A 24,330-nucleotide genomic window follows, 5' to 3' on the forward strand; every position below is an offset into this window, starting at 1 on the left:
GCACTTTTTAAACAAATACTACAGTTATAGCTACCCCAATAAATTAATACTCACTCATTTTTTATGTTTAATCTTCTACCGTTGTACATTTATACACATTTCTGAAATCTAGTTTTTTAGGCTACATAAGTGGAGACTTGACAGTAAATATCACTCTCATGCTAGGCTTATTACGGTGTCATAAAGAACATAACCGACGACTCAGATGATGTCGTGTGCGTGTTGTGTGTTGACTCCTGTGTTTACTTTGCTTGCCAACCCCGGAAGTGAGTGGAGTGTCTGTTAACCAATCAGTAGCAAAGCTCAGGCTCCGCCACCCAATCATAAGCGAGGATCAGGCTCCGACAACAAACAAAAGATCTGGGCTGCGCGAGCTCATTATTTGAGACTTTTCTGCTCGCTTCGTTCGACGGAGCCTTCCAAGACTTTGAGCGTCTTTTTGCTTTTAGCCGCTTGTTACCCTTCCCCCAGCGTGACAGACCAGGCCGGGCCGAGCAAGGCCGTGTTCCGTCCGCAGCGACCGTCTTGTCCCTCTTCGGATCGGCCCATGTCCACCTGAGCACTTTGCAACGGTCGCTTTGCCTTTTCGGTGGTGGCGGCCGAGCTAAACGCGTTAGCCGCAGCCGCGGCCACTTTAGCCCGTTAGCCAGCTTTAGCTTCGCCGCGTCGTCTCCCGTCTCGACTTGACACTGACGGACGCCAGCGGCTTCGGCTTGTCATTGACAAGCCACTCGAGCGCCAGCAGCATGTCGGGCCAGTCGTCCGGCTGCGGCTTCCTCATGTCGGTGGTCGTCCACGGAGACTCGACGCTCAACGAGCAGGAGAAGGAGCTCAGCCAGCGCCTGCGCCGCCTCTACCCCGCCGTCAACGAGAGCGAGACGCCGCTGCCTCGCTCCTGGAGCCCCAAGGACAAGTTCAGCTACATCGGGCTGTCGCAGAACAACCTCCGCGTGCACTATAAAGGTAATAACACGGCCGTCAACGACGCCTCAGGCTCGCTCACAGGAGCCCCACTTGGGCTGATGAAAGCCAGATGCCCGTCGAAGCGAGGAGGCTAAAAACAAAGTGGCTAGGCTAGTTTAGCTCGAGAGGACATCTTGCTGATCTCAGTTCACAGTCACCCACTACTATCTCGCTAGCGTCCAAGTCACAGGAAACGCACTCCAATTATAAACTGTGTGGAATAAATGAATCAAATAACGTTGTCCGTTGAGCTTTCCACGAGACGTTAGCTTTCACGGCCAAAGCCTAATAATCTGCTGTACTGGAGTTTTTTTCCCCTTTTTTTTCTCTTGTTGGGCCAATGGTGTAGCATAAGCGGCTAACTGAGGCAGGAAATGCAGTCAAAATGTCGTTTAAAAGAAAACTGCAAAGCTTTCTAGAAGCTTCTTGAAGAAACGAAGGCATGTTTATGTCAGTGTGTCATGTTTCTGGCATTTGTCTAAACTATTATGCTAGCATTTTTTTTAAAAACAGACACTGTAGAGCTGTTTGTCTACCTATACGTTTATCAGTCTGATTTATACATCCATTTATATTTGATCAATTTAGCTATACTTTTCCATCTACCTGACTACATTACAGTAACCCCGGGGGTAAAAAAAACAAAAACAAAAAGTGATTAAGTGGTTATGTGTTAACAAACACGTGAAGAAACGGGCTTCTGCGGGAAAAAAATATTCGCGAATAGGTGAATTTACGAATGCCGAACCATGATTATGTGAGGGCCATACTCTTATCCTTTTTTGGTCAACTAATCGTTTTCCCCTGACGTCACACGCCGCCATGTTGGAAGTCGACACATTGTTTTGTTCCTGTGTTTATTGCATTTGAATCCTCCCAATCTCAGTCGCCAATATGAGGGATAAACAAAATACTGATCAAAAACTATCGACCTGTCACTATAAGTCTGTCTATTTATACAGTATATTTAGCTATTCATTTATCTGTTAGTGGTGTAACGATTCATTCATTGGCGGCACGGTGACCGACTGGTTAGAGCGTCTGGCTCACAGTTCTGAGGACCGGGGTTCAAATCCCGGCCCTGCCTGTGTGGAGTTTGGATGTTCTCGCCGTGCCTGCGTGGGTTTTCTCCGGGCACTCCGGTTTCCTACCACATCCCAACAACATGCACGGTAGGTTAATTGAAGACTCTAAATTGCCCTTAAGTGTGAATGTGAGTGCGAATGGTTGTTTGTTTGTGTGTGCCCTGCGATTGGTTGGCAACCAGTTCAGGGTGTACCCAGCCTCCTGCCCGAAGATAGCTGGGATAGGCTCCTGCACGCCCGCGACCCTTGTGAGGATAAGCGGCACAGAAAATGGATGGATGGACGATTCATTCATTATATCGATATATCGATTTTATATTCCAAAGATCCAACTGGATCGATCTGAGTTAGCCTTCAGGATGTAAATATATCAATTTCAATTGTTTAAAAAAAAAATCAATCAATTGTATCGATAGTGGTAAATAACGCACTGGATTTAAGCATGGCAAGCTTTATATGGAGGTGTGGATGTGTTGTATTTCCAAGAAAAACACTTGTAATTCCTTTCAGTTAGCTTGATTTTTCAGGTTGGCACAGGCAGGTAGCACTGTCAAGGCTACTTTCTTTTTTCTTCTTTGTTTCCTTTAGTACGCCCCAAATCTAGTCACTCCTTTCCTAGTGCCTCTAGTGGTTGGACGAGACACCACAGTTTTGCGTGTGTGTGTGTTGTTTTTCTGTCTGGTGGATGGCAGATGAGGAGGTGGCTCGTGAGAATGTTTTCGGCTCACGTTTGTGTGACAAACAGTAGGTTTGTTCTTTTATTTAGCTCTCGATGTATTATTAACAGTATTCCTAAAAGAAGAAAAAAATCCTCAGGAAAATCTCAGTGCTTTGTTTTACCCATTAGTATTTAACTGTTTAGAACAGGGATTCTCAAACCGGGTCCAGCTAGGAACTCCTTACAGTGGAGACATTTTTCCAAGGACCCCCTCATAATTCTAATACCAATTAAACATCTCTTTGCTAGGAAAAAGGTGGCCCAACAACTAAAGTCATAGTTGAAATAATATTTAAAAAAAAAAAAAAAAATGCTGTTTTCCCTTTTTGTTTTAATTCAAAGCAATACGTCAATCAGCTTTTTTTTTTTTAACAGACTCATAGTCAAGTAGAAAACACATACAGTATAGAACACACAATAAGACACACAAACGGAAAATCCATCATAAAAATCATTATTTAATTACCATAATTACTTTTTACCTGATTGCCTTACAAGAAAACAACAAGCATGCAAGACATTTCACCTTGCCTGTCCAGTATGCAGGTACGTATTTCACAGTCACACTGGATAGATATTGGGATAAAATGTTACAAAATCAATTTGGGTCGGGGCAATAGCTCAGGGGCTAATATTTTGGACATTTCCTATTTTGTGGGAAGAGTTTGGAAATGGCCCCTTCCTGTTCCAACATGACTGAGCATTAGTGCACAAATCAAGGTTTATAAAGACGAGGAGGAGCGAGTTTAATGTGGATGAATTTAACTGGCCTGCACAATCCTGAACTCAACCCTATAGAACACGTTTGGATGAATTAGAGCGGAGACTGAGAGCCAATTAGAGCGGAGACTGAGAGCCAGGCCTTTTCATCCAACGTCAGTGTGTAACCTCACAAATGCGCTTCTGGAAAAAGGGTCATAAATCCTCATAAACAAACTCGTAAACCTTCCCAGAACAGTTTAAACTGTTAAAACTGCAGAGGGTGGACCAATGTCATATTAAACCCTATGGATTAAGAATGGGATGTCACTTAAATTCATATGAGTCAAAACAGCTGACCGAATACTTTTTGCAGTATAGTGTATCTAGCTATGCATCTGTAAATCTGTCCAGCTATATACAGTAGCTGTCCAGACATCTCCCTGTAATATTATCTGTACATGTCTGTACGTCTACCAGTCACTACAGTGTATGTATATATATCTATCCATCTAGCAATTTTACCATCTATACATCAAGCTAATACATTAATCTATATTAATCTATCCAGATATAGATCTGTCTATCCATCTATACAGTTATCTACGCAGCTAAAGTGGTTATAAAGTTTACACACATCACTACATTTAATTGCCAGGTTTCTGAGCTATATCAAAATGAGACCAACATAAATCATTGACTTTTTCCACCATTAAAGTGACCTATAATCTATACAAGGCAATTGAAATAAAAATTGAAATCTTTAAGTTGCACAAGTATGCGCACCCTCTTAACAACAGGATGTGGCGGTGTTTGGAATGAACCAGTCACATTCAAACTCAGGTTAAATGTGATGCAGCACTCACCTGCCAACATTTAAAGTCCCTCCGATTCACCCCAAATTAAGTTGAGCTGTTCTAGAGCTTCCACAACATCAGAGGGATCTTATTGTTTAAAGGTAGCAATCCGTAGAAGGGACAAAATAATTCCCAAGCATTAAATATACCATGGAACACAGTTACAACAGTGACTGGACATCACTGGAAAATGTATTGAAAAACTAGTCAGGGAGGCTGCTAAGAGGTCGACAGCAATATTGAAGAGCTGCAGGAATTTCTGGCCAGTAATGGCTGCAGGACTCAAAGTTAAAGGTGCAGGGTGTAGTGTTGAAACTGCTAGCAAGATTTGAATGTAGCCTCACTTCACAACCCTCTCCCTTCTGGCCGAATCCAGGCGCAAGTCACCAGCTGTATATTTACACGGCATATATTTACACTTACATTTATACTGTATATTTATACACAAATGCCGTAGTAACACGTTACAAGCAGACAATATAACAATACTCACAGGCATATATTCTTCCTAATCTATAAAAAACGAGTTTAATAAAGTTTTATTGCGACTTGCTGCTTCTACTTTTTTTAAATGTAACTTTTTTTAAAGCTTACTATAATATGCAGCTCCATGCATGCATCGTACCACATTCCCTCCAAGAGGCCAAGGCACGTACAGTCATGGCTTTGTATAAAAAGCCACAAACTCCCCCCCCCCCCCCCCCCCCTTCTGACATGAAATCAGACTAAAATAAATTAGTAAATTAGGACTACCAACATTATTTCTATTTGGTAAATACCAGAATATTTAAATATTATTTAATATATTTTTTTTTATTTCCCCCCCCCCCCAAACAAATCTACATAATAGACAACACAGTCACCCCAGGCATGCCAATGTTTTAGTCATGGCTGTATGTATTTCTCTTTTTTAATATATAATTTTACTTGTTACTATTTTTTTGTCGTTGTTCTATGAAATTATATTTAAAGCATACAAGAAAATCAGTCGCCTTTCAGTGAAATTCACCATTTTGAACCGATGAGTTTTTCCTCGGTTTAATGTTTTAGATCATCAAACAAATATAAATATTCGACACATATCAAAATGCATGCTTTTTAATGGTGATTTTATATATTAAGGGGGGGAAAAAACATTCAACGTTACCTGGCCCTGTGTGGAAAAAGTCATGGCCCCCTAAACCTGATAACTGGTTGGGCCGTCCTCCGCAGCAACAACTGAAATCAAGCGTTTTCTATAACTGGCAATGATTCTCACATCTCTCTGGAGATATTTTGGCCCATTCACAAAGGGTGCAGTAATACATGCCAACAGACAATATAATAGTACTCAGTCTTATATTTATCCTCTGCGCGGAACAATTAATATTAGTTCCGTACCGATGAGCTAGGAGTGGAGTTAGACATCTCGATGAGCGGTACATCTGTCTGTCTGGCTTACACTGCACCCAGGTGGTCAAGGTGGACACACAAAAAAGAGCAGCACAATGGCCTTTTAATTGATGCAGTATGATAAAAACTGTTTAATTCCTTTTGATTCTATTTGATTATACCATTACTATTTTTATAAATTACAATATTATGGACTGCTATGGCGGCACGGTGTGTGACTGGTTAGAGCGTCTGCCTCACAGTTCTGAGGACCGGGGTTCAATTCCCAGCCCCGCCTGTGTGGAGTTTGCATGTTCTCCTCATGCCTGTGTGGGTTTTCTCCGGGCACTCCGGTTTCCTCCCACATAGGTTAATTGACGACGCTACGTTGCCCATAGGTGTGAATGTGAGTGCAAATGGTTTTTTGTTTGTATGTGCCCTGCGATTGGCTGGCAACCAGTTCACGGTGTACCCCGCCTCCTGCCCGATGATAGCTGGGATAGGCTCCAGCACGCCCGCAACCCTAGTGTGGAGAAGCGGCTTAGAAATGGATGGATGGCCTGATATCTTTCCTTAACAAAATCCACTATTTGCGGGGGGTGGGGGAGTCTGAATTGCATTTGCATTCATTTCAATGGGAAAAGATGATTTGAGATTCGAGTGTTTTCAATTACGAGCATGGTCACTGAACAGATTAAACTCTTATTTAAAGGCTACACTGTATAATTTTATTTTGGGGGCTGGAATGGATTAATTGAATTTCCATTCATTTTAATGTGAAACATTGCCTCGATTTGCGAACATTTCGTGTCACAAACGGGGCCACGGAAACAAATACATTTTTAAATTAAACAAACTTTTAAAAATTGCACAAATGATGATCCGCACCATCGTGGTAACACTACACATAATGATATGCAGTACATATATACGTGTCTTCTTTCAGTTTTGGCTTGTCTCCTCAAGGTCACGGCAAGACCCCGAAGGACGCGGCGTCGGTGCGGGCCACGCACCCCATCCCGGCGGCATGTGGCGTTTACTACTTTGAGGTCAAGATCATCAGCAAAGGCCGAGACGGGTAAGAAGAAAAAGAAGATAACGCGCTTTGTGCTCTCTCACCACCGCACTCATGACTTCACACATTGGTGTACAAAGACTACAAATCAAATGTTCCAATTATATGCTTCGCTTATTCGGTTTGCCAAATTCCTTGGAGCTATTTTTTTAAATTTTTTATTTTTAAATGGTAACTATTCGTACTACAGAAGTGTTGAAATCATTAGTTTGTGTATATCTTTAGTATTAAAGTATTGTCTCAAAGTATTACTCTACCTTTTTAGCTTTTTTATTTTATTTTTTATTTTATTTTTTTTAAACAAACTATAAATAGTAAGACATATAGCAGGAATACACAAAACAAATACAAACCGCATCTCCACCAAACTTTGTTGTAGGGCTGGGTGATACGACCTTAAAATAAAATCCCACATTTAAAAAAATAAAATAAAAAAAATAATCAGTTTTTAATTGATTCAATAAAAAGAAAAAAGCAAATGAAAATGAGAGAATTTGCTAAACCATTTTAAATGTTCCTCAATGTAACATCATATGACAACAAAACTGTCACTGAAAATAACATTGTAGTGTATAGGCCATTCCACCGAATCACTGCCATTTGCTTGTTGTAACTCTCTCAAAATTAACTTGCATTTCTGTCATTTTTCAATTCAAAATCTGATAATACACACATTCAACTACTCAAAATGTGTATTGACCAATCGCAGGCAACTTTTTTTGTTTGTTTTATTGTGGCATTTATGTTAATAGCATGTTGACACCAAGTACGTTACAGTGATTTAACCAAAAAAGTAAGTGGGGACAAGCAACAAATGCTATTTTTGTTCTCAGTGTTTACAGTAGTTTAAATTAAATACACAATCAGGTCAATAGGCAGGACACTGCCTGATTAAACAATGTATTTTACCATTAATCATGCATTTATACATTTCATTTCCCAGTGATGTATATTCAGTGGACTGGCCTGAATATTATCCTTTTGAATTGTTTGACTGTCTCTGCTTTCAGGTACATGGGCATCGGCCTCTCTGCTCAGGGTGTCAACATGAACCGGCTGCCTGGTAAGATGACACAGGCGATCCTTTTGGCTATGGCCACACCCAAGTTCTTCATTTTGCCTGTTGTTCTGATGCTGTCGCCCCATTAGCTTAGCTTAAGCATGCGGAGTCTCCACTCAGCATTGTAACACGCACGTGTGTAAAAACATCCGATATACCCCAAGCGCAACAATAAACACAGTTTAATTATGAGCGCTCTAATAGTGGCAAATAAGTGTCTTAAGAGGCAACTGTTTTACTAGATGTGCATGTGTGTTTACGGGAGCAAGCACGCGGGTGTGTTCTTCTTCCATGGGATTCCTAACCTACATTCAACTGTCACAAACTGGTTCTGTTCAGTGCAGTGTGAACTCATCATTCCAATGTTGCTCACGTGAAGATTCGCAACAGCAACAAAACTTGTCAACTGGTGCTTTGATTCAACAAATAAAAGCAGGAACATTTGGTTGTAATAAGCAACATTTGGTCACGATTTACAGCTGTGATGTGTGAGGAAGTGAGGGGCCCAACATATACATCAGGCACGACTACTTTTAAGATTCTACTCTTCCTACAATGTCAATGAAATTATTATTACTTCTGTTTTAAGGCAGAACACTCAAGGAAAACAACCGTTACATAAATGGGGTGTTTGTCGGTCCTTCCAAAAAATAAAAAATACTTTTCCCCCCTCCAAATTAAGACTAATTATCCTTACAAGATGTTCAAAATCTTTACATCCTCTGTTCATAGGTCTTAAAATGCCACATTGAGTGTCAATAAGGTATAAATAGGTTGTTTGTAGGGCTGCAACGATTATTCGAATAACTCAATTCATTTGATTACAAAGAAAAACCTCCAAGCAATATTCTCTGCCTCGAAGCAAATTTTTCAGGTAGAATAATTGAGACTAAAAATATTCAATAGCCCCAGCCCTAATAGGAAGTGTTTATGAGAGTATGGGAAAGATAAGTGTGGGGAGGGTAAAAAAACTTTTAAATATCTATAAATAATAACTATATGGTCGCTACTTTGCAGATTTGTCTTTTGCAGCGGGTTCTGGAACGTAACCCCCATGATAAACGAGGAACTACTGTATAGTGATTAAAGAGAAGGGAATGAGTTGCCTATTTTTTTACATTATTGTAGTTTTCCTGTTTCCCAGTTTTCTCAAATGACGCACAAACTCCTCTTCCTAATGCCCCATTTTGTTCTCCTGTCAACATTGTTTACTAGGTTGGGATAATCACTCTTATGGTTACCACGGCGACGATGGCCACTCCTTCTGCTCGTCCGGCACCGGGCAGCCGTACGGGCCCACCTTTACGACGGGCGATGTGATTGGCTGCTGCGTCAACCTCATCAACAACACCTGCTTCTACACAAAGAACGGACATAGCCTCGGTCCGCACAATGTTATTTTTTTTTTGTCTGTCTTTTTTTTTTATGTTGCATAGTAATTTTTCACACTGATGCTCTCTCTGTTCCTCTGCAGGGATCGCCTTTACAGACCTTCCAGTAAGTACACACCTTCGCTTCCCTCATCTTGAAAAATGCATCAGGAAGCTCATCGAGACTCTCTGTCAATGTTTGTTTATGAGCGGCCGCACATGGTGATGTTTGAGGACAGTCTGTGTAATGCATCCATAACGACGTTTAGAAATATATACAGTGTGTATACAGTGGGTACGGAAAGTATTGTGAGCCCATTACATTTTTGACTTTGTTAAATTGCAGCCATTTGCTAAAATACAATCAGTTTTTCCCTCATTAATGTACACACAGCACCCCATATTGACAGAAACAAACGGAATTGTTGACATTTTTGCAGATTTATTAAAGAGAAACTAAAATATCACACAGCAATAAGTATCCAGACCCTTTGCTTTGAGACTCATATATTTAACTCAGGTGCTGTTCTACAACTTCATTGGAGTCCAGCTGTGTTTGACTATAATGATTGGACTTTTTTAGGAAAGCCACACCCCTGTCTATATAAGACCTTAAGGCTCACAGTGCATGTCAGAGCAAATGAGAATCATGATGTCAAAGGAACTGCCTGCAGAGCTCAGAGACATAATTATGGCAAGGCACAGATCTGGCCAAGGTTACAAGAAAAATTCTGCTGCACTTAAGGTTCCTAAGAGTACAGTGGCCTCCATAATCCTTATATGTCAGACGTTTGGGACGACCAGAACCCTTCCTGGAGCTGGCTGTCGGGCCAAACTGAGCAATCGGAGGAGAGCCTTGGTGAGAGAGGTAAAGAAGAACCCAAAGATCACTGTGGCTGAGCTCCAGAGATGCAGTCGAGAGATGGGAGAAAGTTCTAGAAAGTCAACCATCACTGCAGCCCTCCACCAGTCGGGGCTTTATGGCAGAGTGGCCCGACGGAAGCCTCTCCTCAGTGCAAGACACATGAAAGCCCACATGGAGTTTGCTAAAAAACACCTGAAGGACTCCATGATGGTGAGAAATAAGATTCTCTGGACTGATGAGACCAAGATAGAACTTTTTTTCCTTAATTCTCAGCGGTATGTGTGGAGAAAACCAGGCACTGCTCATCACCTGTCCAACACAGTCCCAACAGTGAAGGATAGTGGTGGCAGCATCATGCTGTGGGGGTGTTTTTCAGCTGCAGTGACAGGGAGACCGGTTGCAATCGAAGGAAAGATGAATGAGGCCAAGTACCGGGATATCCTGGACGAAAACCTTCTCCAGAGTGGTCAGGACCTCAGACAGGACCGAAGGTTCACCTTCCAACAAGACAATGACCCGAAGCACACAGCTAAAGTAATGGAGTGGCTTCAGAACAACTCTGTGAGTGTTTTTTTAATGGCCCAGCCAGATCCCTGACTTAAACCCAATTGAGGATCTCTGGAGAGACCTGAAAATGACTGTCCACCAACGTTCTCCATCCAACCTGACAGAACTGGAGAGGATCTGCAAGGAGGAATGGCAGAGGATCTGCAAATCCAGGTGTGAAAAACTTGTTGCATCATTGCCAAAAAGACTCATGGCTGAATTAGCTCAAACGGGTGCAAAAAGTTCAACAATTCTGTTTTTTTCTATCAATATGGGGTGCTGTGTGCACATTGAGTAAAAAAATGAACTTAAATGATTTTAGCAAATGGCTGCAATATAACAGAGTGAAGTGTGTGTGTGTGTGTGTGTGTGTATATATATATATATATATATATATATATATATATATATATATATATGGAGAGAAAGAGAGAATCTATGTGTAGAATTTTGAGAGGAAAGAAATGAGTATAATCTATGTAGGAAAAAGGCTAACATAAAATGTGGAAAAAGTGACAGGCTTAGTGTACTTTACAGATGGACTGTATTATATGCCAGTATTAATGTTCCATTGAGACTAAATGTTTACTCTGTGTAATGTAAACAGCTCGACATGGTGATGTTAGAGCACACACTGTATAAACAGCTAATTTTAGACACGCTTTATTAGTCCCATGAGGGAAATTAAAGTCTGTGTATTGCAGCTCTAACTGCAATATATATATATACACATGTATCATCTGAAGCTTTTTTTTCCAGTACGTTTCTTCATATCATACACAAACAAAGTATTTTCAGAAAAAAAGTAACTATAAAAGCCTAAATTATTGATTACAATATGAAGTTCATGAAATAAAAGAGGCAAATGTGTTTTAGTGTCGTCTGTCTAGGATGCCTGGTCAAGATTGAAGTTTGTCAAAGACAGAGCGCTCAAGTTAAAATGGCTGACTTAAAATATAGAATTTTGTGCTTGGGTCTTTGAGACTTTTTTTGTGCGTCGTGTTATGATAGAAATGTCCACTAAATGTCACGTTGATCGGTGAAACTGGTCTCTGGGCCTGATTTTTATTTTTTTATTTATTTTATTTTATTTTTTTCTCCCTCTTCTTCCCCTCTCCTCCCCCCCCCAATACTTAACGGGAGGGTGTTACGATAAAGTGTGAAACGGCTCAATCCAAAATGGCCGACCTCCTGCATTTCGTTAGTTCTTGACTTTCTTGTGTGCTGTTATGATTTACATGTACACTAAATATTGTGTTGATCACTCAAACTGGTCTCAGTGGCAGATTTATCTGCTGCTCTGTTACTTGGCACTCCAAGGTGATATTTACTGTAAAACAGACACATGCAACAAAACACAATTTAACACCAAAATGTTTAACTAAACCACATTTTGTCTAAATAAGTCTGCTAGCTTATTGCTAACATATTGTACGAAACACCACTAACGGAAATTAGCATCGATAGTTGATCTTATACAGTTAATGGACTGAGCCCTTCCGCGAGTCGTGAAAATCGGTGAGTCATTCACACCCACCCCAAAAAGTTTTTAATTTCCTATAGATGCCACAAGATGGTGAAAAAGCACTCTGTTAGACAAGTTTATGGCCTGACTAAATGAAGGGATAACAATTACCTGTGATATACCAGTGGTTTACTGCATATGTTATCTGAATGTATGTGGTGACTTGTTCTCTCCTGCAGCCCAACTTGTACCCGACAGTGGGTCTGCAGACTCCGGGGGAGGTGGTGGATGCCAACTTTGGCCAACACCCGTTTGTGTTCGACATCGAGGACTACATGCGTGAGTGGAGGACCAAGATCCAGGCGCAGATCGACCGCTTCCCCATCGGCGAGCGTGAGGGCGAGTGGCAGTCCATGATCCAAAAGTAAGAGCGTCAAAGCGTGCACACCTGGAAATACATGATTATGTGTGGTTGCCATGGTTACACAGGAACCAGGTTCTGTTGTGAAAAGTGAACACAAGCGAGATATGAGCCTTAGTAATGATAAAAGATGAGTTTGAAAGGATATTAATAGTGTTTTGGGATCATAGTTTGTGGTGTAGTTATGACTTTAAACTAAAATAGTGCCCCAATATAAGAGTTCAATTCATTCTGCTTGTAACTCATAACACTCATCTCAAATCTCTGTCCATTGAAATGAATGCCAAATTCCATTAATCCCTACAAAAAAAGTAGTAATAAAAAATAGTACTCTTATTTATAGAAAAATACAGTAAAGACATTACTAAATAGAATTAAAAAGTTTTTGTCACACACTGCTCCAATAGGCATCGTGCTGCTCCTTCAGTAGTGCGGGTCTTGGCCACTTGGGGGCAGTATAAGTCAGGCATACGGATATACTATATACACATACCGTCTAGGCCCCTCAGTAAGACACTAATATTGATAATTATCGGATAAAGAATATGATTGGGTAATGTTATGACTGTCTACATGTGTTGCTGCACTGTTTGTCTTCATATATCCATTGCTTGAAGACCCTGTAAAGTTATTTTCATGATTTGTTTCTAAATGCATTAAATATGTTTGAAGTGCTGAAAACGTGCAAAGTCTGAACAATTTAGTACTGATTTGTTGAGCTATAGCGTTAAACCCTTTTTCATCATTTCAATTGCACAGATTTTTTTGGGCAGTCCTAAAACTAAAAACAAGACCAGGTACGCACTTACGCTTGGGCTTACTTTCTGCCCATGAGTCAACCCTCCCCCTCTATATAAGTACTCAGCGCCGTCATTCCATCAGTGGCAATCCATCGCAATTGTGAGTCACTTCGTAATAATAACTTGGCCCATTCTATCACTACAACGTGCAGTTAGGCATCAAGCTATGCCCTACAGCCTGAAAAAAAATAAATCTTTCCTGAAGTGTTTTGTGTTGTGTGGGTTACAGTATCTTTGCCGTATGCACCCACGTGCTGGGCACAGAGTGTGTTTTTGGATGGATGTTGACCAGAAGGCTAGGTTAGAGTATGCACATATTTCACTGACGGCTGAAAATTCCATGGGACATGTTTACAGCGCATTTAGCGGACACACCCACGGCGTCTGGAAAGCTGAGAGAACGTCTTAATTCTTGACCATTTGGAAGCCTGATTCACATACTTGGCGATTTTTGTATTCATTCAAATTTAGCAGGCTTAACAACACTCTTATCTGTGGTTTGTCAAATTTAGAAAGACTTGTTTTGTCACTTTACACGGTCGTTAAAGGTCAGAGGACAAAGATGTTATGGGGTCAGTTAAAATTCATATTTGCATTGTTTATATGTTATGTAATACATGCACGTAATTTTCAGCAAGTTGTCAACTATAGTTTCGTTAAAAATTAGGTTTTTATTCCGTGTATTGAGCACTCCCCGAACATGCATAAAGATTGAGATTAGTTACTCTATCCACCGCAAGGGCTACTGGAAGTGATGTTGCAATTGCCAAACACAGCGCGCTACACTCTGTACGCAATGGCGAGCAACGTGTTGGAAAATGAGGAGGAGCAGGAGGATTTCAACATACAGGAGCATATTTTTCAGTGACACTGCACAAAGCTTTTACATAGTATGCGGTATTCCTATATATTGTGTGCCCCTCGCTCGAGTAGCTTTATAACACCCCGCACAGTGTTTGCCGTGTCTGTTGGCTTGTCCTATGGGCAAACGCACAAACGATGGTACTGAAAAGTACTGTGTGGGTCTTTTTTTCCTACTGCCCAGTGCATAATAACCATAAAAGAGTCGTAGGCATATAAAGGAAATCCTCAGCTCTTGTCTGCGCCGCTTTGCTGCTGCACCATGGCGGCTGCAAGATTTAGTTCTCTTGCTGGCGGTTGAGGTCCTGATGGTTGTAGGAAAAATAGTTGGCACTCCAGCTGGTTTCAGTCTCTACCTAACTCAACCTGTGTATCCAATGCTTTCTGCTAAGTCTTTCTCAAAACTCGCCGGTTCGAACTATTAAGCACAGAGTTTGGAATGCTTGCTGACCATGTTTCTTCCCCTGTCGATTGACTTTCCATCTCTTTTTCACTTGGAAATGCAAAGAAACTGTTGCCACTGCCTGAACCATTTGTACAACCAAATGCCACACGATAAACCATCGTGAAATCGCTAAATCATACGGCAACAGATATAGAAGAACGGGAACAACAGCGTGGAACTATAGCACACAATGCCAAATGAACAGGCTGTTTGGCTCGTGTTACGTCACAGCGCGGATAGAGCCGAAGACCGGGAGGCGCTAGATGCAAAAAGCAGAAGGCGCATTCTGAATCATATTTATCGATTTAACTGCTGTATATCTGCTATGTAATCACTTCGAAATGACAGATGTGGCTTGTAAAGGGGTTCTAGAGTTGTCAGGAAATGTTTTAACATCTTTGTCCCCTGACCTTTAAATGGTTATAGCACCACCAAATACATACTATTCGTTAGCACGTCAATGGTATCCCAATAAGTGCTAGCATTAAGCTAGCAGACTTAAAGGCTAAACTATGTGGCTGTTTTAAATACACAAGGTAAAATTGTCTTTGCTTTGTTTAATTTGACAGTAAACCTGAACTGGAAGTGGCAATAAACGGCTTGAAGCCTCTTTTTTGAAGAACTGTTAGCTAATTCTGTCTGACTGCTTGTTGTGAAGTGAGTTGTGTTCACTGCCACCATACAGAGCTTGTGTCTCAAGTTTCCGCGCTCAAATCAAAGCAAAGAATCGGCCAAAGGATGGCTCGTATCTCAATACTTGTTAGTCACTCTTATCTCAAGACACCGCTTTATAGTAAAATATTGATGTACATCAGGTGTCTACAAGTAGTCAGTCATCAGAGAAGACTGCACACGACCATAGTTGTATCTGGCTTCATGTCACTGTTTTCCATCACGTGTGTGTGTGTGTGTGTGAGAGTGAGAATGTCGTTGTGGTGCTGCCGTGCCCTGATGGGATAATCTCTTGGTGCTATGATTAATCGTCCTGCCCGGATTTAATCTGCATTTGTTCGGCCTGTTGTTATCCAGTCCCATCATGGCACAGGATTAAAAGATGGAAGTTGTCAAGCTGCTGATGCTGCGTCACTGTCCGTTTTCTTAGTGTGATGCAGTTTAACTTGAATAAGGACTTGTAATGTATAAAAAAACAAGATTACTTAAAAATATGGGATGTCGCGGGGTGTGCGGAAGATGAACTGTGATGTAGCGGCGGTTTACACTAGTTGATTCTTGTATGCAATGTCCTGGTCACCACAGACCGCAGGACTTCTTTTCATGGTGTCCTGTCTTCCCGTCATCCCCACAGGATGGTGGCGTCCTACCTGGTGCACCACAGCTACTGCGCCACCGCCGAAGCCTTCGCAAAGACAACCGACCAGGCCGTGCATGAGGAGCTGGCCTCCATCAAGAACCGGCAGAGTGAGTCCGTCATTGTTCATATGTTCAGCATTATTGACTAAGCACAAGACATAAATTATTATATCGTATGGCCAACACATTTGATACAGTCAACAAATAAGTATTTCTTTCAGGCCTAAATGTTAGGATTAATTGATATGAAGAATAAGTCTTTATTTTACTATTGAATTGAGTGTAAAAAGAAAAACCTCAAACCACATTAGAATATTGAGTTATTGATTTAACTTCATACCTTGTAAAAATGTAATGTATAATGATGCCCTATTTACATGCTCAGGACAGACCACCTTTTGTTTGAACCCACCCACTTTTCAAGTGAGCATAAGTATTGGAACATGTGACTGATGGGTGTTTCTAGTTGCTCAAGTGTTGCCTTATAGATTGATTAGTTAAACATTAGATCATACTTGTTTTTGGCTTTGGGTTTCACCTGTGAAAACTGCATTTGCTGTTAGCAAACAGGAAGACCCAGAGAGCTGTCTATGGGCAAACCATTTTGAAGCTGAGAGAAGAAGGAAAACTGATCAGAGTTATTGCACAAACATTGGGTATAGCCAATACAACATTTTGGAATGTCCTGAAAAAGAAAAGTACTGGTGTATTGAGTAACAGACATTGAACAGGTAGGCCAAGGGTATCAACAGCAGTTGATGACAGAAACATTATGAGAGGTGTGAAGAAACACGCAAAGACAACAGTCAGTGACATCACTGCTAACCTCCACAGGGCAGAGGTGAAGATATCACAATCCACTGTTCAAAGAAGACTTCGAGAGATAAACAGGCCATATCACAAGATACAAACCACTCAGCAAAAAAGAATCTGAAGGCCAGATTGGATTTTGCAAAAAAAAGTACAGAGAGTTTGGAACAAAGTTTTATGGACTGATGAGACCGAGATTAACAGCTACCAAAGTAATGGAAAGGCCAAAGTCTGGAGAAAGAAAGGGTCTGCTTATGATTCAAAACACACAAGCTCATCTGTGAAGCATGGTGGAGCTAATGTCATGGCTTGTGCTTGCATGGCTGCTTCTGGAACGGGCTCACTCGTCTTTATTGATGAACTCATGATGGTAGAAGCGGAATGAATTCTGAAGTCTACAAAACCATTTTGTCTGGCAATTTAAAGAAAAATGCATCCAAACTAATCCGGAGAAGCTTCATCATGCAACAAGACAATGATCCAAAACACACTGCCACCACAATAAATAACTTCATCAGGGGGGAAAAGTGGAAGGTCTTAGACTGGCCAAGTCAATCACTGGACATTAACCAAATAGAGCATGCATTTTACTTCCTGAAGGGGAGACTGAAGGGAGGAAACCCCCAGAAAAAAACAAGAACTGAAAGATGCTCCATTAAAGGTCTGGAAAATCATTTCCAATGAAGATTTCAACAGTCTGGTGAAGTCAATGGGTTGCAGGCTTGATGCAGTTATTGCAAGCAAGTGTTTTGCCACCGAATATTAAGTTATTCACTCTCTTAAGTTATGTTAATCGTATCTGTTCTAATACTTTTGCTCACTTGAAAAGTGAGTGGCTTCAAAGAAAAGGTGCTCTGTCCTGAGTTGTTTAACACATCTATATGTAAATACCACGAAATAAAAGCTGGAATTCTGAACTTTTGTCTCTTATTCATCTTTTGATCTGAAACCCAAATGTCGTCGGAATGCAGTAAAGCCTCACTAAATTGCTGTTCATGGTCCCACTATTTCGCGTTTGTTTTTAAAAAATATTATTTAATTGTATGGTATTATTATTGCACAATACCAAAAACACCCAACTAACCCGCCCCCCCCCCCCCCCCCCCCAACCAATATAGGCATTTGACTGTACAGGTACTCTCTCTGGTTTACTAACACTCTTGTGTCCAGCTGTGTTCAAAGGTGTATTTATTTATTTATTATTATTTATTTTTAAACCTCCAATGTAACCAATGGCATGTAGGCTGGCTTGCACAACTGACTGAAAGCTAGAGACGGGGTTAAGACACAACAAAAGCCCCAGAGGGTGAATAAACACATAAGATCGATTAACATTTACATTATAACAACAGTTCATGGTGTTAGGGGATATAACAGCATTTTACCAATTCTATATCAGCCTTAGGCTTGCTGGGAAATACTCTGATAGCAACGCCATGTTTTTTATGATGATGTCACATCTGATGTCATCATAGCGGCCTGCTGTCGGAGGATTTCCCAGCGTGCCTGGCGATGTTGTATTGTTTAAATGATGTTTTACATCAGCTAATCTCCTAACACCATCAATAATTGTAATAATGTGAAGGTTTTTTTTTTTTTTTTACTATATGGCACCACGAGTGAAAGTGTCTTCTTGGCACATAATGTCCCAAGCTTCCAAGATCTTCAGGAAGCTGGCTAATGTGTCAATGAACACGTAGAAGTTGAGAAATGCCACAATGTTAAAAAAATAATATAGAGTACACTCAAGCAATATATACCTTATCAAATAACTGTCAGCTGCAGTGCCAAACTTATCCACTAGAGGGCTACAGAGTCTCACAATAGTATTTAATTATGTAGAATTTTCTCAAATTCAAAATGTTTAGTTGTACATTAATGTTCTAAATCTTTCATGATAAATATTACTAGGCTTATTAGGCAAACTTTAGCTGTCAGATAATTGTAGCAGATTTCAAATGCAGGACAATATGGTCTAAATCACATAAAGGGGGCGGGGGGAGGCCATGACTATGTTTGCCTTGGGCCCCCAAATGACTAGCTAGCTAAGTACGACCCTGCTTTGAGTCAGCGCTGCCGCCGCTCGGCATGACAAGTGGCTCGTGCAATGACGAAGAAGGCAGCTAGGTACCTGCGAGAACTCTTGTGAATTGCAGGACACATTGACCATCGACACTTCAAACTTCGAATGTGGGCAATATTCACTTCGCCACATCCTGTTTCAATTAGCCAAAATGGATGTAATTAATTCATTGCACGTTCATACACTAGCTGCATGGCCACAATTGACACGCAGGCACTCAACACACAGCTTGGTTAAAGGTAGGCAGTTAACAGCCAGCCATCCTTAGCCAACTCTACATTCTCATTCGCTGACTCCCACGTCACTCACCAGATCATGCTCCACCTTTGTCACAGGTACTACAATGTAAAATGTGGGGGTGGCGACCCAAAGTGGACAAAAATAATACCTGTACCTGACATGCATGTTTTGTATTGCTATTATGGAAAATCCATTAGTATGTGATCGGTAGAATAATGGATTCTAAAAATATTCAGTAGCCCCAGCCCTACCTACCCACTAAGTGTTATTTTGATGGTGGTTTGCAGAGATCCAGAAGCTGGTGCTGTCAGGCAGGATGGGTGAGGCCATTGAGACCACCCAGCAGCTCTACCCAAACCTCCTCGAGAGGAACCCGGACCTCCTCTTTATGCTCAAGTACCACTCTTGCTCTCTCTACATATAAACATGCGTACTGTACAATGTTTATATTATCTGTATTTATACCACTCATTTTGCACGTATGGTTTAAATATAACTGCAGAATGTGACTGTGTGGTTAGCATATTTTTACATTTCATGATTTAAATGTCGATTATATATGAATCTCTGAAGTGTTAACAAGATAATTGTATGATACCGTCCCATCCCTTGCTGTGTTTTCAGGGTGAGACAATTCATTGAGATGGTGAACGGGACGGACAGCGAGGTACGGTGTCTGGGGGGTCGCAGCCCCAAATCTCAGGACAGTTACCCCGGCTCCCCCCGGCCCTTTGGCAGCCCCGCCCACAAAGCTGGCAGCTCGCAGTCCTACCTCACGGGTACGCTGTGCCGTAATCCCCCCCGAACCCGCTCATTTCATGACTGAGTGTTTCTAATGAGACAAGTTTGTACCATTTCATTATAGAAATCAAACTGCCCTATTAACACAAATGAAAGGAAGACTCATTTTCTATTTTTGAGTACGGGCCAAAATCTCAGTGATTCAAGAAGGTAAAAATAAGTACCTGTTTTCTAACCAGAAATGTATTCGTCCTTGAAAGCTGCAAAGACTCTCTTTTTCTCCAGCAAGTTTGGAAAAATATAACTAACCAGTACCACAAATCTTTGGTGCAGGTTAAAAATAAACCTAAAAAAAATGTCAGCTCTTGTATTGATGTGATTAAATGGTTTACCTAAGGATTTGTCCTATGAGTGCATATGGAAAACATAGCGAGTGCAACATTGCTAGCAATTTGTCCATGGAGATGATGTTTTATAAACCCTGTGTGGTTGCAGGTGTGGACAGCAATTGCTGTAACGGCGTGATATCCATTAAGAGCCACGGCTCCGCTCCTCACAGTCATAAGCCCTGCCCTGCGGGCTCAGGCTCTGCCCCACCAGCAATAGACATCAGCTTAAACGGGAACCGCAGCCAGATGAACACCACCAGGTGAACACCACTACTTACTCTTTGTGTGTGTGCACGTGTGACGTTAGTGTGTGCGCATGTAACATCGTGTATGTGTGTTGTGTGCATTTACATGTGTGACGTATGGGCGTGATGTGTGCGTGCGCGTTTTGTTTGTGTGTGAGATGGATTTTTTGTGTAACGTGTTGTGTGTGTGCAGGATGTTTACATGTTGTTTGTGCGCATGTCTGCGTATGACGTGTTGTGTCCAAGCAGTGTGTGTGCGCGCTTTTGACGCGCGTGTGTTCAGATAATGTGTAGCGTGCGGGTGACGTGTATGTGGATGACATTTTGTGCGTGCGTGTGAAATGCTGTGTACGTGCGTGTATTCCTGACGTGTTGTGTGTGCGTATCAGCGACGTGGACATGGAGGTGGAGCATTTCACCAACGGTGTGACTGAGTCATCCTCGAACGGCTTCCTGAATGGTTCCTCCAAACACGTCAACGAGCCGGACGACTGCGACGCCGACATGGGTAGGCGCATCCGTGTGTGTGTGTGTGTGTGTGTGTGTGTGTGTGTGTGTGTGTGCGCGTGTGTGAATAACACGTCATGTCACATGCAGAGGTGGAGTCCGTTCAGGCCAAGCGCCAGCTGTGTGGCGGCAGCCAGGCGGCCATCGAGAGGATGATCCACTTTGGACGAGAGCTGCAGAGCATGAGCGAGCATCTGCGAAGAGAATGTGGAAAGAACTCTACCAACAAGAAGATGCTCAAGGTGGGAGTAAGGCACATATATGTGCAAGTCCAAAGGAAGTCGAGTCATAATTTTCGAAAAAGTCTCAAGCGAGTCCCATGTTACAGTGGCAAAAATCAAGTCAATTAAATTTCAAGGTGTCATAGGTTAAAGCAAGTCATTTCTCAGTTCATACAATCTTGCTCACAATTTACATATACGCTTACAAAAGAAATCGAATAGCGTTGTTTTCGATACTATTATTATTAACTATTTATATGCATTATCAAACAATTTAGTGTTGTAAATAGCTTGAACAAATCTATTTATGCTCTTGAATGCCCAAATGGCTGCATTAGTTATTAAAAACAGTATATGGTAAATGTCATTGTCACGACTTTGAATTAAAAAAATAATTAGTTAGACAAATATTAGGTGCAGTTGTAAAGTTTTGACAAAAAATGGATTGAACCTGGTAGAACACCTATGCTAACTGTTATATGGCATTTTCCTTTGTTGATTTTATTTTTCTAATGGACAGCCTTTCTGAATAATTGTTTTTATTTATATATTTTTTTAAATGATTAAGAGACATTCTTGTTCATTTCAAACAACTGCTTCTCACACACACACACACGGAGCAGCAACACATACAACCGTACTCACAGGCATGTATTCTCTCTGATATGTTAATTACGCTGCATGTGTTCGAGTGGAGCTCAGTGCTGCCAGGCATGTTGTGGCACAGTGCGGTACTACACTGAAGGTGCGCAGCTCTCAATTCAGACTTGCCTGTATACTGTAAAAACGCATTAAAAAATGTTACCAGAAATCTACGGTATCGCATGGGGTGCGCAAAAATTTAACTGCAATATTGTGTATAATACTAAGTTTTGTGTGTGTGTGTATCGCACCGCAGGATGCCTTCAGCCTCTTGGCCTACTCGGACCCCTGGAGCAGCCCGGTGGGCTACCAGCTGGACTCCATCCAGAGAGAGCCCGTGTGCTCCACCCTCAACAGTGCAATACTAGGTAGGTGGCGTCACTGTAATGATGCTCTCTCAGGGTGTGGCATGTGTTTGATTTGATTGTTCTCGTCACCTTCCAGAGACGCACAACCTGCCCAAGCAGCCCCCCCTGGCCCAGGCGGTCGGCCAGGCCGCTCAGTGCCTCGCCATCATGGCGCGAACGGGCAGCGGCTCGTGCGCTTTCGCATCAGTGGACGATTACCTGCACTAGCTGCGCGCACACGCACGCACACACACACACATACAGTAGTGTGCAAAAGTATTAGTCCACCATCATATTAGTGTTTTTAGCCATGATGACACAAATGGATGGACACATTTCCAAACACGCTTTTATACCTTTCTGTGACTCTTCCAGTCCTTCTGTTACAAACTGCTAATGGTACTAAAGTGTTACAGATTATCATCAGGAGGTTGCAACAGAGACCTGAAGAGTCAGAGAAAGGCAAAGAAGTGGAAAAAAATAGATATTCCTCTATATAAATCTGACACCAATTTCTTCCGTCTCATGTACCAAAATGCGTAGTGTTCCCCGGCATATTTGTGATTTATTGCTTACGAATAAATTATTTTTTTTTAAACCTATTTTTCTGTTTCCTACAGATGCCACAGATTGTGGCTCAGCATTATTTCTTTAAATGAAACTCCTCAACTCAACAGTTCCTTGACACTAAGATGATGTCCAAGCATTATTAAAATGGCGCCTTTTGTCTAAATGAAACTCCTCAACTCACTTCAACATAGTTCCTTGACACCAAGATGGCTGGTGCCATTCTCTATATGGAACTCCAACTCACGTTGACATACCGGTAGTTCCTTGACACCATAGTGGTACTTCTCAACTCACTTGAACATAGTTCCTTGACACCGCAATGACACCAAAGAACTGTCTAAATTAAAATCCTCAATTCACGTTGACATTTTTATTATTATAGAACCGAATGTGCAATTTTCTGGGAATAACGGGTGTGTTCCCAAAACAATTCTGCGATTGTCAACTCTCAAACGATTTAATAGGACGAGTATGCGGGGTTGAAGAGAAGTGAAGTGCTTCGTATAGTGCTTTTCCGCCCTCTTGTGGCATCTTTAGGCAATTGCAAAGCTTTCACCAGGGGGCCTCAATTACTTCCCAAATCTCTCTCTTTACAGCAGTATATGTCAAGCGAAATGCTATGAAAAGTTTATAATTAGCTCAAAGCCTGTGGTGGCCCAAAACCTTTGCATACTACTGTATGAACACACACACACACACACACCGCCTCCCTTTACGTGGTAAGTAGAAACCAGACCCTCCACCCCAAACCCCCCCTTCAGCGGCTGTCCACATGACAGACAGACCGGCGTGATGACGGCCGAGTGTAGCCATCTTGAATCGGACCCCCACCGCCACAATGTGAGCCCACCTCCCTCCCCTTCCTGTTTCCATTTTTGTTTTGTTTTTTGTATACATTCATTTAGTGCTGGCATCAAGGCGGGGTTGGGGGGGTGGGGGCTGTGTGGATGAGGGCAGGAGTCCTGGCGCTTGGTGCAGGTTTACAGATGACACTCGTATTAATTATGATTATTATTGTTACTTGCATTGAGTTTACGGCCACTTGTGATGCTAATAAAGAACGCCAGCCGGTGTACACGTGAGAAGTTCTTATCAACATGAGCGCATTTCTGATGTTTGAATCTCTGGTTTTTCCTCCAACATTCCAAAGGCTATTCAAAATTGCCTAAAAACAGACTGGGATTGGGGCTTTTTCTTTATATGCACCCTGACATTGACTGGTGGCCAGTCCAGGGTGAACCCGCCTCCCACCCTAGATCAGCGGAGATAGGCTTCAGCTCTCCAGTGAGCCTAATGAGAACCAATGGATAAAGACCCGCAGTTGCGCTTATCCAAGTCCTTAGACCACAAGTGTTTGTTGCGTGTTGGAGCATGCCATCATCGTACGGTGTCGGTAAGATCAAGTTCGATGTATTTGCTTTCTCCTCCTCCAGTAGCCAGTGGATGCCCGCTTGCACTGCGCATGTGACAGGAACTCCACGCCGGCACAAAAATTATGTGCAACTTGTGAGTGTGAACAGATTTTTATTAAAAAGGAGAAATGGTGCTTTGATTTCTAAATTATTCTTCACTCATTTTGTGGCTAATACATCTGTCTTGCAGTTCTGGGTTTGAATCTGGGCA

At 41.7% G+C, this 24,330-nt stretch overlaps 1 protein-coding gene across 1 annotated transcript; it reads left to right on the forward strand.

Moving 5' to 3' along the window:
- Nucleotides 1–328: 328 nt before the first annotated feature.
- On the forward strand, nucleotides 329–24,253 carry ranbp9 (RAN binding protein 9). Its single transcript, XM_061798783.1, has 14 exons — nucleotides 329–963; nucleotides 6,660–6,771; nucleotides 7,779–7,831; nucleotides 9,044–9,211; nucleotides 9,303–9,325; nucleotides 12,314–12,498; nucleotides 15,908–16,020; nucleotides 19,333–19,441; nucleotides 19,670–19,824; nucleotides 20,282–20,435; nucleotides 20,810–20,928; nucleotides 21,018–21,169; nucleotides 22,047–22,158; nucleotides 22,235–24,253. The coding sequence occupies exons 1-14, from the start codon at nucleotides 747–749 to the stop codon at nucleotides 22,363–22,365; spliced, it is 1,803 nt and encodes a 600-aa protein (XP_061654767.1). The 5' UTR covers nucleotides 329–746; the 3' UTR covers nucleotides 22,366–24,253.
- The last annotated feature ends 77 nt before the right edge of the window (nucleotides 24,254–24,330 follow it).

Source organism: Phyllopteryx taeniolatus, chromosome 14, assembly GCF_024500385.1.
Source record: "Phyllopteryx taeniolatus isolate TA_2022b chromosome 14, UOR_Ptae_1.2, whole genome shotgun sequence".
In the NCBI taxonomy this organism is placed as follows: domain Eukaryota; kingdom Metazoa; phylum Chordata; class Actinopteri; order Syngnathiformes; family Syngnathidae; genus Phyllopteryx; species Phyllopteryx taeniolatus.

What these genes read in the sequence shown, in the direction of transcription:
- ranbp9 (XM_061798783.1), top strand. Translation starts at nt 747, where the DNA reads ATGTCGGGCCAGTCGTCCGGCTGCGGCTTCCTCATGTCGGTGGTCGTC. An exon ending in CTCCATCAAGAACCGGCAGA is followed by an intron (nt 16,021 to 19,332) that starts GTGAGTCCGTCA and finishes GGTGGTTTGCAG; the next exon opens with AGATCCAGAAGCTGGTGCTG. An exon ending in CCTCAACAGTGCAATACTAG is followed by an intron (nt 22,159 to 22,234) that starts GTAGGTGGCGTC and finishes GTCACCTTCCAG; the next exon opens with AGACGCACAACCTGCCCAAG.